The sequence below is a fragment of the Ictidomys tridecemlineatus genome, chromosome 2, assembly GCF_052094955.1.
Source record: "Ictidomys tridecemlineatus isolate mIctTri1 chromosome 2, mIctTri1.hap1, whole genome shotgun sequence".
NCBI classification, from domain to species: domain Eukaryota; kingdom Metazoa; phylum Chordata; class Mammalia; order Rodentia; family Sciuridae; genus Ictidomys; species Ictidomys tridecemlineatus.
This window is the reverse complement of record NC_135478.1, coordinates 112,364,868-112,383,076: the sequence shown is the minus strand read 5'-3', so window position 1 is coordinate 112,383,076 and position 18,209 is coordinate 112,364,868. Positions and strand designations below refer to the sequence as shown.

Here is an 18,209-nt window from a genome sequence, read left to right as displayed (position 1 = left end):
ATTAAAAATGCTTGCTTGCTCTGGAGAATGAGAATGGCATTAGTAAATAATCTCTACTATTTATATTTTTATATGAGTACTTTACAATTTTAAAAACTATTTCATTCAAAACAAAAATTAAGCCAGATGGAATGGCACACTCCTGTAATCCTAGCAATTAGGGACGCTGAGGCAGAATCACAAATTTGAGGCCAGCCTCAGCAATTTATCAAGGTCCTGTCTCAAAAAAGGGGGGTGAGGTTGAGCTCAGTAGGTTTAATCCCTAATACCACAATACATACATAAAACACACACACACACACACACACACACACACACACACACACACACACACACACACACTCCACACCACAGATTTAGAGGCTTGTTTACCTTTTCTAAACCTCTAGAGGTGAAATTATAGAACTCATTATTTTTAAAATTCCCCAATGACTGATGGTCAGTCAGATCTGGAAAATCTATTTTTCATTTGCAATGACAGTGATTAGATGGAGTGGGGAAGGGACTAGGACTCAACTCACAATTGCCAATTAAGGTTTCTCCTTCTCAACCTGCTGCCTCTCCTAAAATCTTATAAAGTCAACTCTGAGTCCAGACCATTTCCTCTTTCCAAAATGAAAAGCTGAGTCTTACTTAAAAAATCCAGGAGTGGTCCTATGACCATGTAATTCAAACAAAGGAACAATATCTAACTTAAGCCCAGTTCTTTAACAATAGATGGGTTTGAGACCTCACACTGCATGATGCCACTCCACTCCAGAGTCTCCTGTCACTGTCCAGCCCTAGACCTTATGAGATAATTCACCCTGCCCATTTTACAAATAATCATTTTATGCATATCAAATTAGTATGGCAGCAGTCCCAATTATACAAAGAGTAAATGCTAAAAAACTATTGGTACTGGGCTCTTATGATTTTTGGAATCGGATTTCTTCCAAATTTAGATTTTCTTGGAATACCTTTGAAATGAATGGGAATTTCCTGAAAATACACAAGCTCATTACAGGAAGAGTCGACATAACAAATGCCTGTGGTCAAAGAGACCAGCTTGGGTCTGACATTTGCATGGTATCAGACAATCACAGTATTGTATTACCTATATTTACATTACATTTACTTTATTAGTTTAATGGAGAATGATATACTTAAGAAGGAAACTGCCAAGATCATAGGAGACAAAGCAGCACATTTTGAAAGTATGGCTCACATATGTCAAAATTACCTTTATAAAAAAGTTTCTGTGATATACTACCAGAAAACTTTTTTTTTTTTTGATCTGAGGTAATTATTATAAAGTCCAAGGTTATATGAACAGACCAATGGTATAGGCACATGGGCAAAGGGGAGAACTACAGACAGATATCTCCTAATGTAACTGCTACAATATGAATCTGAATGGCCAGCTGACTAAGTCAGTTTCACAGGATTCAAAACATAAGTGAGCCGGATGTGGTGGTGTATGCCTGTAATCCCACTGACTTAAAGGACTGAGGCAGGAAGATCACAAGTTTGAGATCAGCCTCAGCAACTTAGCGAGGCACTAAGCACTTGCTAAAACCATGTCTCAGATAAAAAGCTGGGAAGTAGCTCAGTAGTTAAGTGCCCATGGGTATCTCTTCCCTACAAAACACAACACAACACAAGTAAAATTCTTATACTGAATTCTATTGGAGAAAAATATTCAAAACCAAAATCCAAAAGAGAATTTTGGGAGGAAGTCTACTGTATAGCATGCAATGCAAATGGCAACAAAACTTCCATTTTTTTTTGGCAGGGAGTTGGTACTGGGGCTTGAACCCAGAGGTCTTTTACCACTGAGAATCCCTAGACCTTTTATTTTTTTTATTTTGAGACAGGGTTTCACTAAGTTGGTGGGGGTCTTCTAAATTGCTGAGGCTGGATTCAAATTCAAATTTCCTCCTGCTTCAATTTCCCAAGTCTGGGATTACAAGCATATGCCACCATACCTGATAAAAACGATTTCAAGAGAACCTGTGTTGAAGCTGGAAGGCACCTCAGAGTCATGTTCCAATGCAATCTGCTTTTTTATAGTTAAAGACAAAGAGAACCAGACAGAAAGTGACATGTTCAATTTCACATAGCTACAAAGGATACTGACTGGGACTTGGCATCAGGATTCTGACACCCTGTTGCTGTAGGTCCTATTTGACTGGATTCAATGGAGCTGGAACAACAATATGAAGTGGTTCAAGAGAAGATCCAAATGCACTATTCCCTTTCAAATACCAGAAAGCTTTAATTTTTACTCCCTCTTTTGTCTGCGCTATTGGGACCTATTATTGGTTCTTTGATATTTTAAATTTTTCTTTTGTTAAATTAAGGATGCAGAGAAGGCAATTTTTTTGGTGGGGTTGGGAAGTACTAAGGACTGAACTCAGGGGCATTTCAACCACTGAGCTATATCCCCAGGCCTATTTTGATTTTATTTAGAAATAGTGTCTCATTCAGTTACTTAATGCCTCACTTTTGCTGAGACTGGGTTTGAACTCGAAAAGTTCCTGCCTCAGCCTCCCGAGCCACTGGGATTACAGGCATGCGCCACTGCACCTGGCAAGAAGGCAATTTTTAAACTTACACCTTTATGCTAAATTTCAATATTAGAGTGTCTGTTCATAAAGCAGAGATGAATATGACAGTTCATTATATAGGACACAAGGTTCAACAACAGTGCAGATTGTTCCTGTTATTCGAGTATGATTGGTGGAGAGCATTCTGAGCAATAATAATGGAATCTGATTATTTCAGTCTGGTTCCTGAGAACTAATCCACATCACACAAGTCCACCCTCCTCAGAGCAAGAAGTGCAAAAACAGTAGAATAGTCAGGATGTCAGCACCAATGTAAGACATAAACATTGAGGATTTCAAGCAAAAAATTTCTACTTGGCCCTTGAAGACAGCAGGAGTAGGGCAGAAACAAAAGAGAAACTGGACATGACACCAAAGGTATGACTCCTATATTTGGCCAAAACCCACTGGAGTCATGAGCTCCAAGAAAGCAAATTTGACTTGTTCAAATATTTCAACTTTGGGGCAATTTAGAAAGCAACAGACAGCTGTGCTGGATGAGACCTGTAGGTGGTCCCACCTTATTCCTACCTCCCAGTTACCGGCAAGTTTAGGTGGAATCTCCAGTCCCAGCTTCTCCAGCTCTCGCTCCCTATACTTTTCATACTGCCGGTATCCTACATAACCACTTCCTGTTGCTAACAGAATAGGCAAGGGGCGCAGCCGGAATAAGGTTCGGGCAGTGGCAGTGTGAACTTTTCTGGTATCTGTAACAACAACAAAAAAAAAAAAGAAAGAAAGAAAGAAACAGAAAAAAATTTTGAGACTGGGAAACAGGAATAGGAAAAAGTCATGCAAACCCAGCACACACCAGAGAGCTAGGAAAAGTCAATGCATTTCAGAAGGCCTCACACAGTAAAGATAACTGAACTCATAAGATATCTGACAGGTAGGTGCAACCCTGCATCAATATTGAGAGTCTTCTGTCTCTAAAGTATATCAATTAGTAAAAGAAAAAGACAGGCATTGTTTCTGTGGAACAACAATGCACCTTCACTCCCACTACAGTCACAGAATTTAAGACAAAAAACACAGAATCTCAAAGAGATCCAGAAACTAATCAAGGTTGCTGAGCTGGCTTCCAGTAGGTCTAAGACTCTTACCCAGGGCTCTATGATCTTCCTTTTACAAGATAGGCCCAGTTCTGATCAGGCACTGGTATTGTGAAATATAAAATCTTACAAAATATAAAATCTTACAATTCAATAATTAAAAAAAAAAATGAATAACCTGGGGACGGGGAAGTAACCCAGTGTAAAGTACTTTCCTAGCATGCACCAGGTCCTGGATTTGATCCCCAGCACCACATACATAAAAAAATACAATCCAGTTTAAAAATGCATACAGGATTTAAACAGGCATTTCACCAAAGATTCATGAATGGTCAATAAGCACAAGAAAATATGTCCAACATCTGTTTAGGGTTGAATTGTGACTCACCAAAATTTATATGCTAAAGTCCTTATCCCCTAGAAGCTCAGAATGTAATGTTGGAGAAAGGGTCTTTATAGAGGTTATGAAGTTACAAGTAAGGTTGTCAGGGTAGGTCTGAATCCAACATGAATGGTATCCTCACATGGTGGGGAAATTTGAAAAAAGACATGTACACAGGGAGAATAAAGATGAAGGAAGAGATCAGAGTGATCTATAAGCAAGGAACGTTGAAAACAGTCAGCAAATCATAAGTTAGGTGAGATGCATGGAACGGATTCTCCCTCACAGCCCACAAGGAAGCAACCCTGTTGACTTTTAATCTTAGACTTTTAACTTCTACAAATGCAAGACAATATATTTCTGCTGTATGCAGCACTCTGCTATAGCAGCCCTAGCAAACCAAGATAACATCACTAGCAGTCAGGGAAATACAAACAAAAACACAAGATACACTTCACACCAAGATAGTTATGATAAAAAAGATAAATATTGGAAAAGATGTGGAGAAACTAGAACCCTCAAACACTGCTGGAGTGAATGTAAAAAGGGACAGTCACTTTGAAAACCAGTTTGCAGTTTCTCAAAATGTTAAACATAAAGTTTCCAGTTCAATCCCCAGCACAGCAAAAAGAAAACAAACAAAAAAAGTTACCATATGGCCCAATAAGTCCACTCTTAGACGTATGTCCAACAAAACCGAAAACAAAATACAATCGTAAAAAAACTTGTACCTGGGCTGAGGTTGTGGCTCAGTGGTAGCACGCTTGCCTAGCATGCATGAGGGTTCAATTCTCAGCACCACATACAAATAAATAAAATAAAGGTCCATCAACAACTAATTTTTAAAAAAACTGTACATAAATGTTCATTTAGCACCACTATTCATAATAGCAAAATGAAAAAACAAAAACAAAACAAATGACCTTCAACTGATTGGAACAGAGAAATAAAATGTGGAATGGCCATGATATTGTAAATGATATTCCATTTACAAATAAAAAGAAATGAAGTAATGACACAGCTACAGTATGAACCTTAAAAACATGTGAAAGAAACCAGCCATACAAGGCTGCATACTAAGTTGAGCACAATCCCAACAACTTGGGAGGCTGAGGCAGGAGAATCCAAGTTTTAGTCTGGCACGTGCCTTTAATTCCAGCAATTTAGGAGGCTGAGGTAAGGGGATTGCAAGTTCAAGGCCAGCCTAGGTAACTTAGACCGTCTCAAAATAAAAAACTAAGGATTGGGGACGTAGCTCAATAATTGAGCACCCCTGGGTGTAACAGGGCATAATAATAATAATAGGGCACCCAAGAGCATCCCCTGTGCCATGAAACAAAGTGGCTGTAATCTGTATGATTCTGTTTATGTGAAATGTCCAGAATAGGCAAATTTGTAGACATAAAATAGGCTAGTGCTTACCAAAGTCTGGGAGTAGGGAGAAATGGGGCACTGCAGCTTAACAGATAAAGGTCTTTTATGGGTGCAGGGAAATGGGCAAGCGGTGATGTTCATATAAGTCTGAAAATACCACTGAATTATACATTTAAAAGGGCATATGTTATATAAATTATGTCTCAATAGCTGTTTTATTTCAATACACAATGGAATATGATTTTGTCTTTAAAAAAAAAAAAAAAAGGAAGCTAGGCACAGTGGTGCATGCCTATAATCCCAGTGGCTTGGGAGACTGAGGCAGGAGGATTCTACGTTCAAAGCTGGCCTCAGCAATGTAGAGAGGCCCTAAGCAATTTAGCATGACTCTGTCTCAAAATAAAAAATAAAAAGCACTTGAGGATGTGGCTAAGCGGTTAAGTGCCTCTAGTTTTAATCACTGGTACAAAAAAAGAAAAAGGAGGAGGAAAATCTGCTATTGTAAGATAGACAAACCTATAAGCAAAGCAACTAAATATTGTACCTCTGAAGAAAAGACTTGTCAAAAAGCAAGAAAATAGGGGGCAGGCTGGGGATGTGGCTCAAGCGGTAGCATGCTCGCCTGGCATGCGTGCGGCCTGGGTTTGATCCTCAGCACCACATACAAACAAAGATGTTGTGTCCGTTGAGAACTGAAAAATAAATATTAAAAAAAATTCTCTCTCTCTCTCTCTCTCAAAAAAATAAAAATAAAAATAAAGAAATTACAAACCACATATTTGGAAAAATATTTTAAAAAAAATAGGGGGCTCAGTTGGTAAAGTGTTTGCCCAGCACTCACAAGACCCTGGGTTCAATCCCCAGCTCTACCAAAAAAATTAAAAAAAAAAGAACTGGGGGTTGTAGCGCTTGCCTGCATGTGTAAAGAACTAGATTTAATCCTCAGCACCACATAAAAATAAATAAATTAAATAAAGGTATTGTGCCCATCTTCGACTAAAATAAATAAATAAATAAAAAACAAGAAAATACCTGTTTTTCTTTTTCTGAATTGCTTGGGACAAGAAAACTATTGTACCCTCCACACTGAGCCGGCAGCTTTGATTGACTTGTCATACTCTACTAAATGCTTTCTGCTGGGTGCCAATGCTTGCTTATAAGTGTGAACCAGGAACAATAAAACTCTCTTTGAAGAACATTGGCCTAAATACCAAAATGTAAAATACACAAACCTCTTGACTGAGCAATCTGACCTCTAGAAATTTATCCTGAAGATACACAAAGGTATATTACTATAGGATTATCTGTGGTAGAAAAAGACTAGAAACAGGGGCTGGGGATGTGGCTCAAGCGGTAGCGCGCTCGCCTGCCATGCGTGCGGCCTGGGTTCGATCCTCAGCACCACATACCAACAAAGATGCTGTGTCCGCCGAGAACTAAAAAAATAAATAAATAAATATTTAAAAAAAAAAAAAAAAGAAAAAGACTAGAAACAAATGTCCAATTACAAATGGTACAGTCATAGAGTATTATGCTGCTAACAACAATAATGAAGTAAAAAAGGCAATGCTTTGGTGATGACTAAGTGCCAGGAATGCTACATACTTCACAGACTATTTAATGCTAACAATAACCCTATATTTATTCTAATTTGAGCACACTGAGACACAGAGAAGACTGGCACAATTTCCAAATGTTCCTTACCTGTGTTAAAAGCTCGAAGGGGCAACTTCCATAAGGACTGTAGGTAATGGCTCAGGGAAGTGTTTCCACAGTGACAGAAGCTATAATCAAACGAAAATGAACATTAAATATTTTTCTTAAAATTAGCTGAGTACTGTGGCACACAACTGTAACCCCAGCTACTAAGGAGGCTGAGACAGGAGAATCACAAGTTCAAGGTTAGCCTCCACAACTTAGCAAGACTCAGTTTCAAAATAAAAAATAAAAAGGACTGCAGGGATGAGCATATTGGCACACGGCTATAATCCTAGTGATTTAAAAGACCGAGGCAGGAGGATTGCGAATTCAAAGCCAACCTCAGCAACTTAGGAAGGCCATAAGAAACTCAGTGAGACCCTGTCTCTAAATAAAATACAAAAAAGGGGGCTGGGAATGTGGCTCAGTGGTTAAACACCCCTGGATTCAAATGCCAGTACCAAAGGAAAGGACTGGGGATGTATCCCATAGTAAAGTGTCCCTGAATTCAATCCCCAGTACCCAAAAATTAATCAATCAATTAATCAATTAAAAATAAAATTAGTAGGGCTGGGGTTGTGGCTCAGCGGTAGAGTGCTCGCCTCGCACGTGCGAGACCCTGGGTTGGATCCTCATCACCATATAAAAATAAAAAAGTGAAATAAAGGTGTTGTGTCCAACTACATCTTAAAACTAAAACATTTTAAAAAAATAAATAAATAAAATAAAATTAGTGATAATATCAAATGCGGCAACATGTGAATATAGTTTACAGACCAAATAACAGTACTGTACCAGTTAATTTCTTGGTTTTTGACAAATGCACTATAATTACATAAAAGAAAACCCTTGTAGGAAAAAAGCTAACATAATTTATAGGTAAAGAGCTGTCAAGTCTGCCAGGCACAGTGACACACACCTGTAATCCTAGCAGCTCAGGAGGCTGAGGCAGAAGGATCATGGGTTTAAAGCCAGTCTCAGCAAGAGTAAAGTGCTAAGCAATTTGGTTAGACCCTGTCTCTAAATAAAATACAAAATAAGGCTGGAGATGTAGCTCAGTGGTTGAGTATTCCTGAATTCAATCCCCGGTACTGCCCCCACAAATACACAGAATAAAATATAAAAAGGGTTGAGGATGTTGCTTAGTGGTTAAAGCACCCCTGGGTTCAATCCCTGGTACCAGAAAAAAAAAAAAAAAAAAAAAAATCTGTCAAGTCTGCAAGGTGCTTTCAAGTATTTAAGAAAATATATATAAAAATACACATACAAGAAACAAGAAAAATAAAACAAATATGGTCAACATTTGCAGAATTTGAATAAAGGACATTTGGGATTTCTTTTTTTTAACATTTGTTTTTATTTTTTTAGTTGTAGGTGGACACAATACTTTTATTTTATTTTTATGTGGTGCTAAGGATTGAACCCAGTGTCTCACACATGCTCGGCAAGTGCTCTATCTACCACTGAGCCAAAACCCCAGTCAAGTCTGCCAGGCACAGTGACAACATTTGGGATTTCTATGTATTATTTTTTTTGAGAGAATTTTAATATTTATTTTTTAGTTATCGGCAGACATAACATCATTGTTTGTATGTGGTGCTGAAGATTGAACCCGGGCCGCACGCATGCCAGGCGAGCGCGCTACCGCTTGAGCCACATCCCCTTCTGTGTATTATTTTTATAATTTTCTGTAATCTGAAACTGTTTCACAATAAAAAAATCTTTTTCCCCATTAATTAAGCATAAGATCAAGATAAGGAAGAATACCAGCATTCTTACACAAAGCCATGTGTTTCTGTATGACATAAGAAGAGCTGTACATAGATCTATAAACACCTGAACCCTTAATCTCTAAGATTCTAATATTTCTGGTGGCTGAATTTTTTTTTAATTGTAGATAGACACAACTCCTTTATTTTATTTACTTATTTTCATGTGGTGATAAGCATCAAACCCAGTGCCTAGCGCATCCTAAAAAAGCACTCTACCACTAAACTACAACCGTAGCCCATGAAATTTTAATGATTTTAAATGTTTATACTGGAGAAAAAAGAGTGGCAAAAAGAAAACCACATTGAACTAATCTAATCTATGTCAAGTCTGGCTGGTTCAACTGGTTTAAAATTTTTTGAATTATCTTTTGTGGCTGCTTTGCCAAAAGAGTTTTATTGACAGAGTGGCTAGGTTTCAAAAATATTGAGAAAAAAACTTATCAATTATTTTCACAGCTTTAAGATTAAAGAAAATTTATTTTTATTCAGTTGTTTATTCTTCTTTGTTTCATAAATATCCCCTCTCTTTCTTTCTCCTCCTTCTTCTTCATTTGCAATACGAGGAAGTGAACCCAGGTTCTCACCCATGCTAGACAAGCTGGATTATATCCCCAATCTTTTCGTCCATCTGTCTGTCTGTCTGTCTGTCTATCTATCTATTTTTTGCCATACTAGAAACCCAGGGGTGCTCTACCACTGAACTACATCCCAAGCCCTTTCTTTTAATTTTTGAAACAGGGTCTCACAAAGTTGTGAAGGCTAGCCTTGAATTTGTGATCCTCTTGCGTCAGCCTGATGAGTAATCTGAAATCAGAGGTGTGTGTCACCATACCAAGCTCAAACATCGAAATCTCAATTCAGGTAATACTTTGGTTTTCTAAATACTGACCTGAAATGTAAAAGTAAGTAAACTATATTCTTGTTAGTAAATGTTTCTTTTTCTTTTTTCCTTGGAGCCCTTATGGTAGAAATAATTCACTCTATTATAAATATCTAAATTGATATTTGTGAAAAATAGAACTACATTTATAATATACAATTATACTATAATATTTATGTTCATGGATATTTAGTTATGTCATATAGGTATCCTATAAACTGTATCAGATTTAGGTACTTTTATTTTTTCCACATGGAATTTTCTTCACTTGAGAACATCCTTCAGGGCTGGGGTTGTGGCTCAGCAGTAGAGCGCTCATCTCGCACGCATGGGACCCTGGGTTCGATCCTCAGCACCACGTAAAAAATAAATGAGTGAAATAAAGGTATTGTGAATAAATATTAAAAAAAAAAAGAAAAGAAAAGACCCTTGGGCTGGGGTCATAGCTCAGTAGTAGAGTATTTGCTTAGCATGAGTGAGGCACTGAGTTCAATTCTTGGCACTACACATAAATAAATAAACAAACAGAATAAAGGCCCATTGAAGATTTTAAAAATATTTAAAAAAAACCACCCTCACTCTCACATCATGATACTGTGACTAATGTAACGAATATTATATTCATTCTCTAGGCAAATGAGGTTTGCATGGGGAAAAAAATTTTGCCATGATAATCACCACCCCCAAGACCAGACACAACAGCTATTAATACCAAAAAGGATACATTTGAGAATATGAAAGTTATCCCAGCACTGACCAGTGCTCAACTCTTACAATGGATACTTTCACTACAAAAGAATGACTTTAAAAGTCCTGTTTTCCAAACAGAATTAGACTGGAAGTATAAAAACAGACTAAAGGGTTGTTGAGCACTGGCATGACCCATGCCTATGATCTCAGTGACTTGGGAGGCTGAGACAGGATGATCACCAGTTTGAGGTCAGCCTCAGCAATTTAGCAAGGCCCTAAACAACTTAGTGACTCCCTGCCTCAAAATAAAAAAATAAAATAAAAAGGGCTGGAGATATAGCTGGAGCTATAAAAAAGCATTCCTGGGTTCAATCCCCAGTACCAAAAAAAATGTCTACAGGAAAATAGCTGTGTTCTATAAATTACAGAGATCACTTATCCACTATGACTGGCTGCTCAGCTCTCAGGTGGTTTGTATATGCATCTTCCCCCTCAGGAACCTGCCTGAGAATGAAATGTTCAGCTTTCTTATACATTGCTCAGTCCTAGCTCCTGGATCAAATGTCTGGCAAATGTCCCATTATATCAACTTGTTACTTCTTACTGGATTGTCCCTGTTTTGATTTTATATAAAAAATGCTTTATTTCTCCAAATTACATAAACAATGTCCACCATGCTTCTTTCTCTAGTTTCCATCTCACTTTTCTTCTCTCCATTACAAGCTCTTGAAAGAGCTACCTGTATTCACTGTATCACTTCCTCGCCTCCCATCTTCTCTTAATCCTACTCAATCAAGCTTTTGTTCCTATCATCTCACCTCTTATCAAGATCACCAACAGAGCCAGGCACAGTGGTGCAATGTCTGTAATCCCAGAGGATCCAGAGGCTGAGGCACAAGGATCCTGAGAGCCAGCCTCAGCAATTCAACCCGGCCCTAAGCAACTTAGCAAGATACCGACTCAAAAAGTTTTTTAAAAAGGGCTCAGGATGTGGGGATGCAGCTCAGTGGTAAAGAGTCTCTGGATTTAATCTCAGGTACCAATCAATCAATCACTAATAATCGCCTAACACCTCCATTTTGCCAATACCAATGCATACATCTTTTTTGTTTTTAATATTTATTTTTCAGTTTCCGGTGGACACAATATCCTCATTTTATTTCTATGGGTGCTGTGGATCGAACCTAGCGTGCTACTGCTTGAGCCACATCCCCAGCCCCAATGCATACATCTTGGGTCTCACCTTACTTGATTGCTCAGAAGCATAACAGAGTTGATCTTACTCTCCTTTAAATTCAACCTTCATTTGACTCCTGGGATCATGAGTTTTCCTCCTACCTTTCTGGTCCCTCTGGTTTCCTACATGGATGACTTCCCCCACTATTCCTCCGGGGACTTCCAGGTCTGTTATTTCCAACAGGCTACCCAACATTCCCACTTGGAGTCATTTCAAACTGATTTCATCCAAAACAGAATGCCTGACCTTCTCTAACAAATCTTCAACCTACTCCTCACCCAAAGTTCTCTGTGGCAGAGACATGCCAGATGTTTATCAAATCTGTTTCCTCTTCATTTCCCAGCCTCCTTTCCAGCAAACTGTGAGAATCATTAGGATTTTCAGGCTCAAGCAATCCTCCTGCCACTATCTCCAGAGTAGCTGGGACTACAGACAACTACACCTCTAGGCTTTCTGCTTTTATCCTGATTGTTGCAGACAAACATACAGATGTTGGGGAGCCACATGTTAAAAGATGGCAGGAGAAGCCAGGCACAGCTGCACGCACCTGTAATCCCAGCAGCTAAGGAGGCTGAGACAGGAGGATCAAAAGTACAAAGCCAGCCTCAGCAACTTAGTGAGGTGCTAACAACTCAGTGAGACTCTGTCTCTAAATATAATACAAAATAGGGCTGGAATGTGGCTCAGTGGTCAAGTCCCCTGGATTCAATCCCTAGCGCAAAAAAAAGAAAGATGGCAGGAGAGCAAGGCATGGTGGTGCACACCTGTAATCCCAACAACTTGGTGGCTGAGGCAGGAGGTCTGCAAGTTCAAAGCCAGCCTCAGCAACTTAGTGAGGCTAAGTTAGAATCTGTCTCAAAATAAAAAAAATAAAGGGCTGGAGATGTGGCTCAGTGGTTACATGCTCCTGGATTCAACTTCAGGAAGGAAGAAGAATGGAGAGGAGAGAGGGAGGGGAGAGGGGAGAGAGGAGAGAGGGAGGGAGGGAAGAGAAGAGAGAGGGAGAGAGGGAGGGAGGGAGGGAAGAAAGGAAGAAAATATAGCAGGGGATTTTGTCCCAGGAGTGCTGCTTATAGAACAAGTGCCTCACCAATCAGGACCACCCAAGATTTATAAGAGCAAAAAATAAACGTCTACTATGTTAAGCTACTGAGGATAATATTGGGTTTCTTTGTTACACTACTAACATTACTATAATTAATCTATCACTCAGAAAATGGTATAGGGCTGGGGATGTGGCTCAAGCGGTAGCGCGCTAGCCTGGCATGCGTGCGGCCCGGGTTCGATCCTCAGCACCACATACCAACAAAGATGTTGTGTCCACCGAGAACTAAAAAATAAATATTAAAAATTCTCAAAAAAAAAAAAAAAAAGAAAAGAAAATGGTATAATCATCACTCACCCAGAAGCTCAGGTCAAAACCCTAAGATTTTATTTTTTAATTTTTTCTTTCAGTTGTTGATAGACCTTTATTTATTTTTTATTTATTTATATGCAGTGCTGAGAATTGAACTCAGTGCCTCACACATGCCAGGCAAGTGTGCTACCGCTGCGCCACAGGCCCAGCAATAATCCAAGTTTTTTTTTTGTTTTTTTTTTTTTGGTGCCAGGGATTGAACTCAGGGGCACTCAACCACTGAGCCACATCCCCAGCCCTATTTTGCATTTTATTTAGAGACAGGGTTTCACTTTTGCTGAGGCTGGCTTTGAACTTTTAATCCTCCTGCCTCAGCCTCCAGAGCTGCTGGGATGACAGGTGTGCACCACAGCACCCAGCAAAACCCTAAGATTTTTATTTTATCTTATTTTATTATTAGGTTCTAGGGATCAAACCCAGAGCCTATTGTATACTAAGCAAGTCTCTACCATTGAGCTATACCCCCAGTCTCTAAGACACATTTTTAAGTTCGTTCTTTCTCACCATCCATATTGAATCCACTAGCAAAGCATGAAAACTACCCTGAAAGTATCTCTTAATCTACCCATTTCTCATTTCTCATCCCTACCACCACTCTCTCTAGCCCAAGCCACCTCATCTCTCACTTAAATGACTGTAATATCAAATCTCCCTGTTTCTACTCTTGGCCCTCCATATCCTATTTGCAACAAAATAGCCAGAGAGAGCTTTTCCAAAGAGAAAATAAGACCACACATCCTCCTTTTTTTTGGGTACTGGATATTGAACTCAGGGACACTCAACCTCTGAGCCACATCCCCAGCCCTCTTTTGTATTTTATTTAGAGACAGGGTCTCACTGGGTTGCTTAGCTCCTCACAGTTACTGAGGCTGGCTTTGAACTCATGATCCTCCTGTCTCAGCCTCCCCAGACACTGGGATTATAGCATGAGCCACTATGCCTAACTACATTTTCCATCTTGCTAGCCTCTCAGATCTTCTGGGTCTTCTCCTCTCCTTCTTCTCATTCATTCCTCCTTTTTTTTTTTTTTTCTCCAGTACTGGGAATTGAACCCAGGAGTGCTCTACCACTGAGCTACATCCCCCACCTTTTTCTTTTTTTTTAAATTTTAGCTGGTAGTCTCATTAAGTTGCTGAGACTGGCCTCAAACTTGCGATACTCCTTGCCACAGCCTCCAGAGTCCCTGGGATTACAGTCATACACTCTTGTTACTCTTCATACACTCATATGCTCTTCTGTGTACCTTTGAACTTGCTGTTTATTCAACTGGGTACACACCTCTCCTATGTGGCTTACTCCTTATCAATCTCTTCTCTGCTTAAATGCTTCCTCCTTATTTTCCTGACCACAGTACACTCAAAAGACTTGCCCCTTTGGAGTACTCTCTAACCCCTTAATTACCCTGTTTTATTTTTTTATAGTCCTTTTCACTACTTAAAAAGAATGGATTCTGTATGTACTCACTTATTTGTTTAGTGTCTGTATCCCTTGACAAAGGCAGGTGTTTGTTTTCTCACCTGACTTCACAGCAATGAGATTAAGCCCAAGAGAAGTGAATGTATAGGTTCAATTTAATGTCTCTTCTACATGGTAAACTCACGAGGGCATCTTGCAAGCAGGTGATTAAACTCCATCACGAGGCACTCAATTCTGACTGTGGCTCAAATCCTAGAAAAGCCACTAATTTTCTGTGTAGCCTTAAGCCTCAATTTTTCTACCTATAAAAATAGGATCCCTCTCATCAGAAGTAAGATAAACATGTAAAACCCTGAGCCCAGAGACTCCCATCTACTTACATGATGGCAGGTGGGGCAGATTACATATTATCTACTTACATATTATTATGAAAAGTTAGAGTTGAGGGCTGGGGTTGAGCAGCTTCCTTAGCATGTGTGAGGTACTGGGTTGGATCCTCAGCAACACACACACACACACACAAAATTAATAAAATTATTAACAAAAGAGTTAAGAGTTGATAGTGAGCTGGCACATACTGGAATGCCCATTTCAAGTATTTATGACCAGGGTTCACCCTGACTGGTCTCTCCACCATGTCATTATTGTAAAATATTTTTAACATTCCCTCCCTGGTGGTAACACTTTAACCACAGTTCTTACATCTATCTCTGCTGCTTTCAAAAGCTATGAAAGTTTTTATAAAACTGAACTGGCAGGGCTTTATCCCACATTCTATCTTCAATTAGAATATCTGGTAAATATCTACTAAATTGTAAAGTTCTTTGAACCTAAGCCCCCCCAACACTTTTTTTTTGGGGGGGGGTACTGGGGATTGAATCAGGGGCACTTGACCATTGAGCCACATCCCCAGACCAATTCTGTATGTACTCACTTATTTGTTTAGTGTCTGTATATTTTATTTACAGACAGGGTCTCACTGAGTTGCTTAGCGCCTCGCTAAACTGCTGAGGCTGGCTTTGAACTTTTGATCCTCCTGCCTCAGCCTCCCAAGCTGCTGGGATTACACTGTGCCTGGTCTAAAGCCTTTTTAAAAAAAAAAAAAAATTCTTTTTTTTTTTTTTTTTAGTTGTAGATGGACACAATGCCTTTATTTATTTATTTTTATGTGGTGCTGAGGATCGAACTCAGTGCCTCACATGTGCTAGGCAATCGCTCTACCACTGAGCCACAATCCCAGCCCTTAAAGTCTATTTTAAACATATCTTTTAATTCTTCATTTCCTCACTTTCCCCTCCCTGTCCCAAGGTTGCTGGCACTGTGGTTTGCAGTGACAGGTATGCCATAAATATTTGTGAATGTAAGTCTTACTAAGCAATCATTCCTTAGGTACTATTTTCCAGACTTGCCTGAAGCTAAGAATTACCTGAGATACTTGTAAAAACTATAGTTGACAGCACTCCAACCTACTGAATATGAAACTGGTAGTAAGACAGCAACATATTTGGGAAACTCTATTTCTAATAAACATCCGACCCATTCTTTTATCAAATGAGATTAAGAAACATTGCCCTAAATTATCACCCAAAGTGTTCTTTCTCTGTGCTATCATATCACATCCATTTACTGAAAAACTTTCCTCCACTATGAGGCTTTCATCTGTGTTTCTCACAAGCAGATACTTACCACTTTACTGAAAACTAATGGATATAGCTGGGCCTGGTGGCACACGCCTGTAATCCTAGCAACTTAGGAAGCTGAGGTGGGAGGATCATGAGCTCTAAGGCCAGCCTCAGTAACTTATCAAGATCTCCTCGCAAAATGAAAAGGGCTTGGGACATGGCTCAGTGGTAAACTGCTCCTGGGTTTAAGCCCCAATACCAAAAAGAAAAAAAAAATAAAATCTCAAGGAAATGTTATCTTTTAGAGTTTGTATATGTATGTCAATGTAGTTTCTATCTTGGATATATAAAATCTTTGAAATTTAAGAGTTCTTATTGTAGGCAAATCATCATCCTTCCCACTCACTACACCTAAATCAGTCTTATCTACACAAACTGGTACTAAGGATAGCTAATTTCTTAATGATGTTGAGTGAGGCATCCTACTCACTATCATTTTCTTTTTAAATTTAGGAGTGTCATTTTTAAAAATATTTCTAATTCCTGTAGATGAATTGATGGCTGACTCATTAAAAAAGCATACCTGGTGATATTATTGAAAAACCTACAGAACTTCCTGTACAAATCTTAACAGTTACCACCACTGTTGCAGAGCCTCCTCCTGAGAAAACTACATCATTTCTGAATAGTTAATGGTGGAACAAAAAAACTTTTATAGCAAGGCCAGTTATGGTTTCTGTTCCCTCTCAAACCAAATCTAGTATACATTTACTCTCCCAAACTACAATAAGTCCCTTCCTGTTGCTGCATAAGCTTTGGTCAACACTAACAAAATTAACTCACTGGAAATTCAAAAATATGGTCTGTCTCTCAAACCTTGAGTAGTTGACTCCTGAGCCACAGTTACCAACAGTTTAATCCATTTTCTGAGAGTTCAAATACTTCCAAGCTATTTCTATGCAACAACTGCCCTGCAGCCTAAGGGAAATACTGAGAAACAGGTACCTGGGTTAGAGTCCTGGGTCTGCTACTGAGACTGGCTGGGTGAACTTGAGCAAATCATTCCTTTTCTCAGGACCTCAATCTCGTCAATTCCAAAAAGAACTAGCAGGTTTCTTCCATTTCTAAAACCCTAATAGCGGACTGAGGATGTGGCTCAAGCGGTAGCGCGCTCGCCTGGCATGCGTGTGGCCGGGGTTCGATCCTCAGCACCACATACAAACAAAGATATTGTGTCCGCCGAAAACTAAAAAATAAATATTACAAAAAAATTATTTAAAAAAACCCTAATAGCTAGGGGTCGCTAGGATAATCAAGACCACAATCTCAAAATTATTTTGAGATGTCCAAATTTAACCCTCTCGCTTCAGAGACAAAGAATCCGAAGTGAAAGTCACCTCCCAGACCAGTGCTCGTCCCACATCCCACCGCCCTTCTAGGAACATGAACATCTAAGAAAAAGCCGTAGGCTCTGTCTCAGTTCTAAAGACGGGCAAGCAACGTATTCCATCTATTTTGTTGAATCTTATACACTTCCACCTAGCTGGGAAGGGCAAAGCGAGGGCGTTCCAATTAAATCCTGACAGCCCTATGCAGTGGTAATTTCTTCTGCCCCCAGCTCCATGTGAAGGTGGCTCCGTCTTCACTCGAACTCAAGGAAAAGGTAAAGAAACGACTCCGCTCTCCCGACCCTCGCTTGGTCCAAGTCTGCCTCCGCTCCAAGGAACTCTCCCTGCGCTACTGTACCTGCTCCGCCAAGACGGGACTCCGCTCAGTAACCGTAGACACCGCCGCCCCACGGCCGCCGCCATCTTTTCTCCTCCTTCTCAGGAGACCACGCCCCTTCACACGCCGGGGCGCACTCGCATGACGTCACGAATCTCTAGTTCAGAGGACCAATGAGAAACACGAAGGCCTAGAGCGGAATCAACGAAACCCGGCCTTGTGGCTACACCCCCACCTCTTCCAACACCCGAATTCCGGAATCTCCGGAGCCTGGTAGGGCGAGTGTGAGCAATAGAGGTGACCCTGGGCGTATTGATGTCAAACCTCTTTCCTCCCTCTGTTGTGCATTTTCGCTT

The 18,209-nt window shown here is 39.7% G+C and overlaps 1 protein-coding gene across 8 annotated transcripts in view; it reads right to left on the bottom strand.

The window, feature by feature from the left end:
* The window catches only part of Pisd (phosphatidylserine decarboxylase), a 121,629-nt gene extending 103,634 nt beyond the window's left edge, over positions 1 to 17,995 (bottom strand). For 7 of the 8 annotated variants that reach the window (XM_078039571.1, XM_078039572.1, XM_078039573.1 and 4 more), the window contains exons 1-3: positions 17,875 to 17,994; positions 7,101 to 7,180; positions 3,120 to 3,295 (exon numbers count right to left, since the gene is read on the bottom strand). In XM_078039571.1, the coding sequence (XP_077895697.1) occupies positions 3,120 to 3,295; positions 7,101 to 7,180; positions 17,875 to 17,939 (321 nt within the window). In that variant the 5' untranslated portion in view covers positions 17,940 to 17,994. Of the gene's footprint in view, positions 1 to 3,119; positions 3,296 to 7,100; positions 7,181 to 17,874 lie in introns of all 8 variants that reach the window. The other variant, XM_040292053.2, reaches the window with a different exon arrangement.
* Between the last annotated feature and the right edge of the window lie 214 nt (positions 17,996 to 18,209).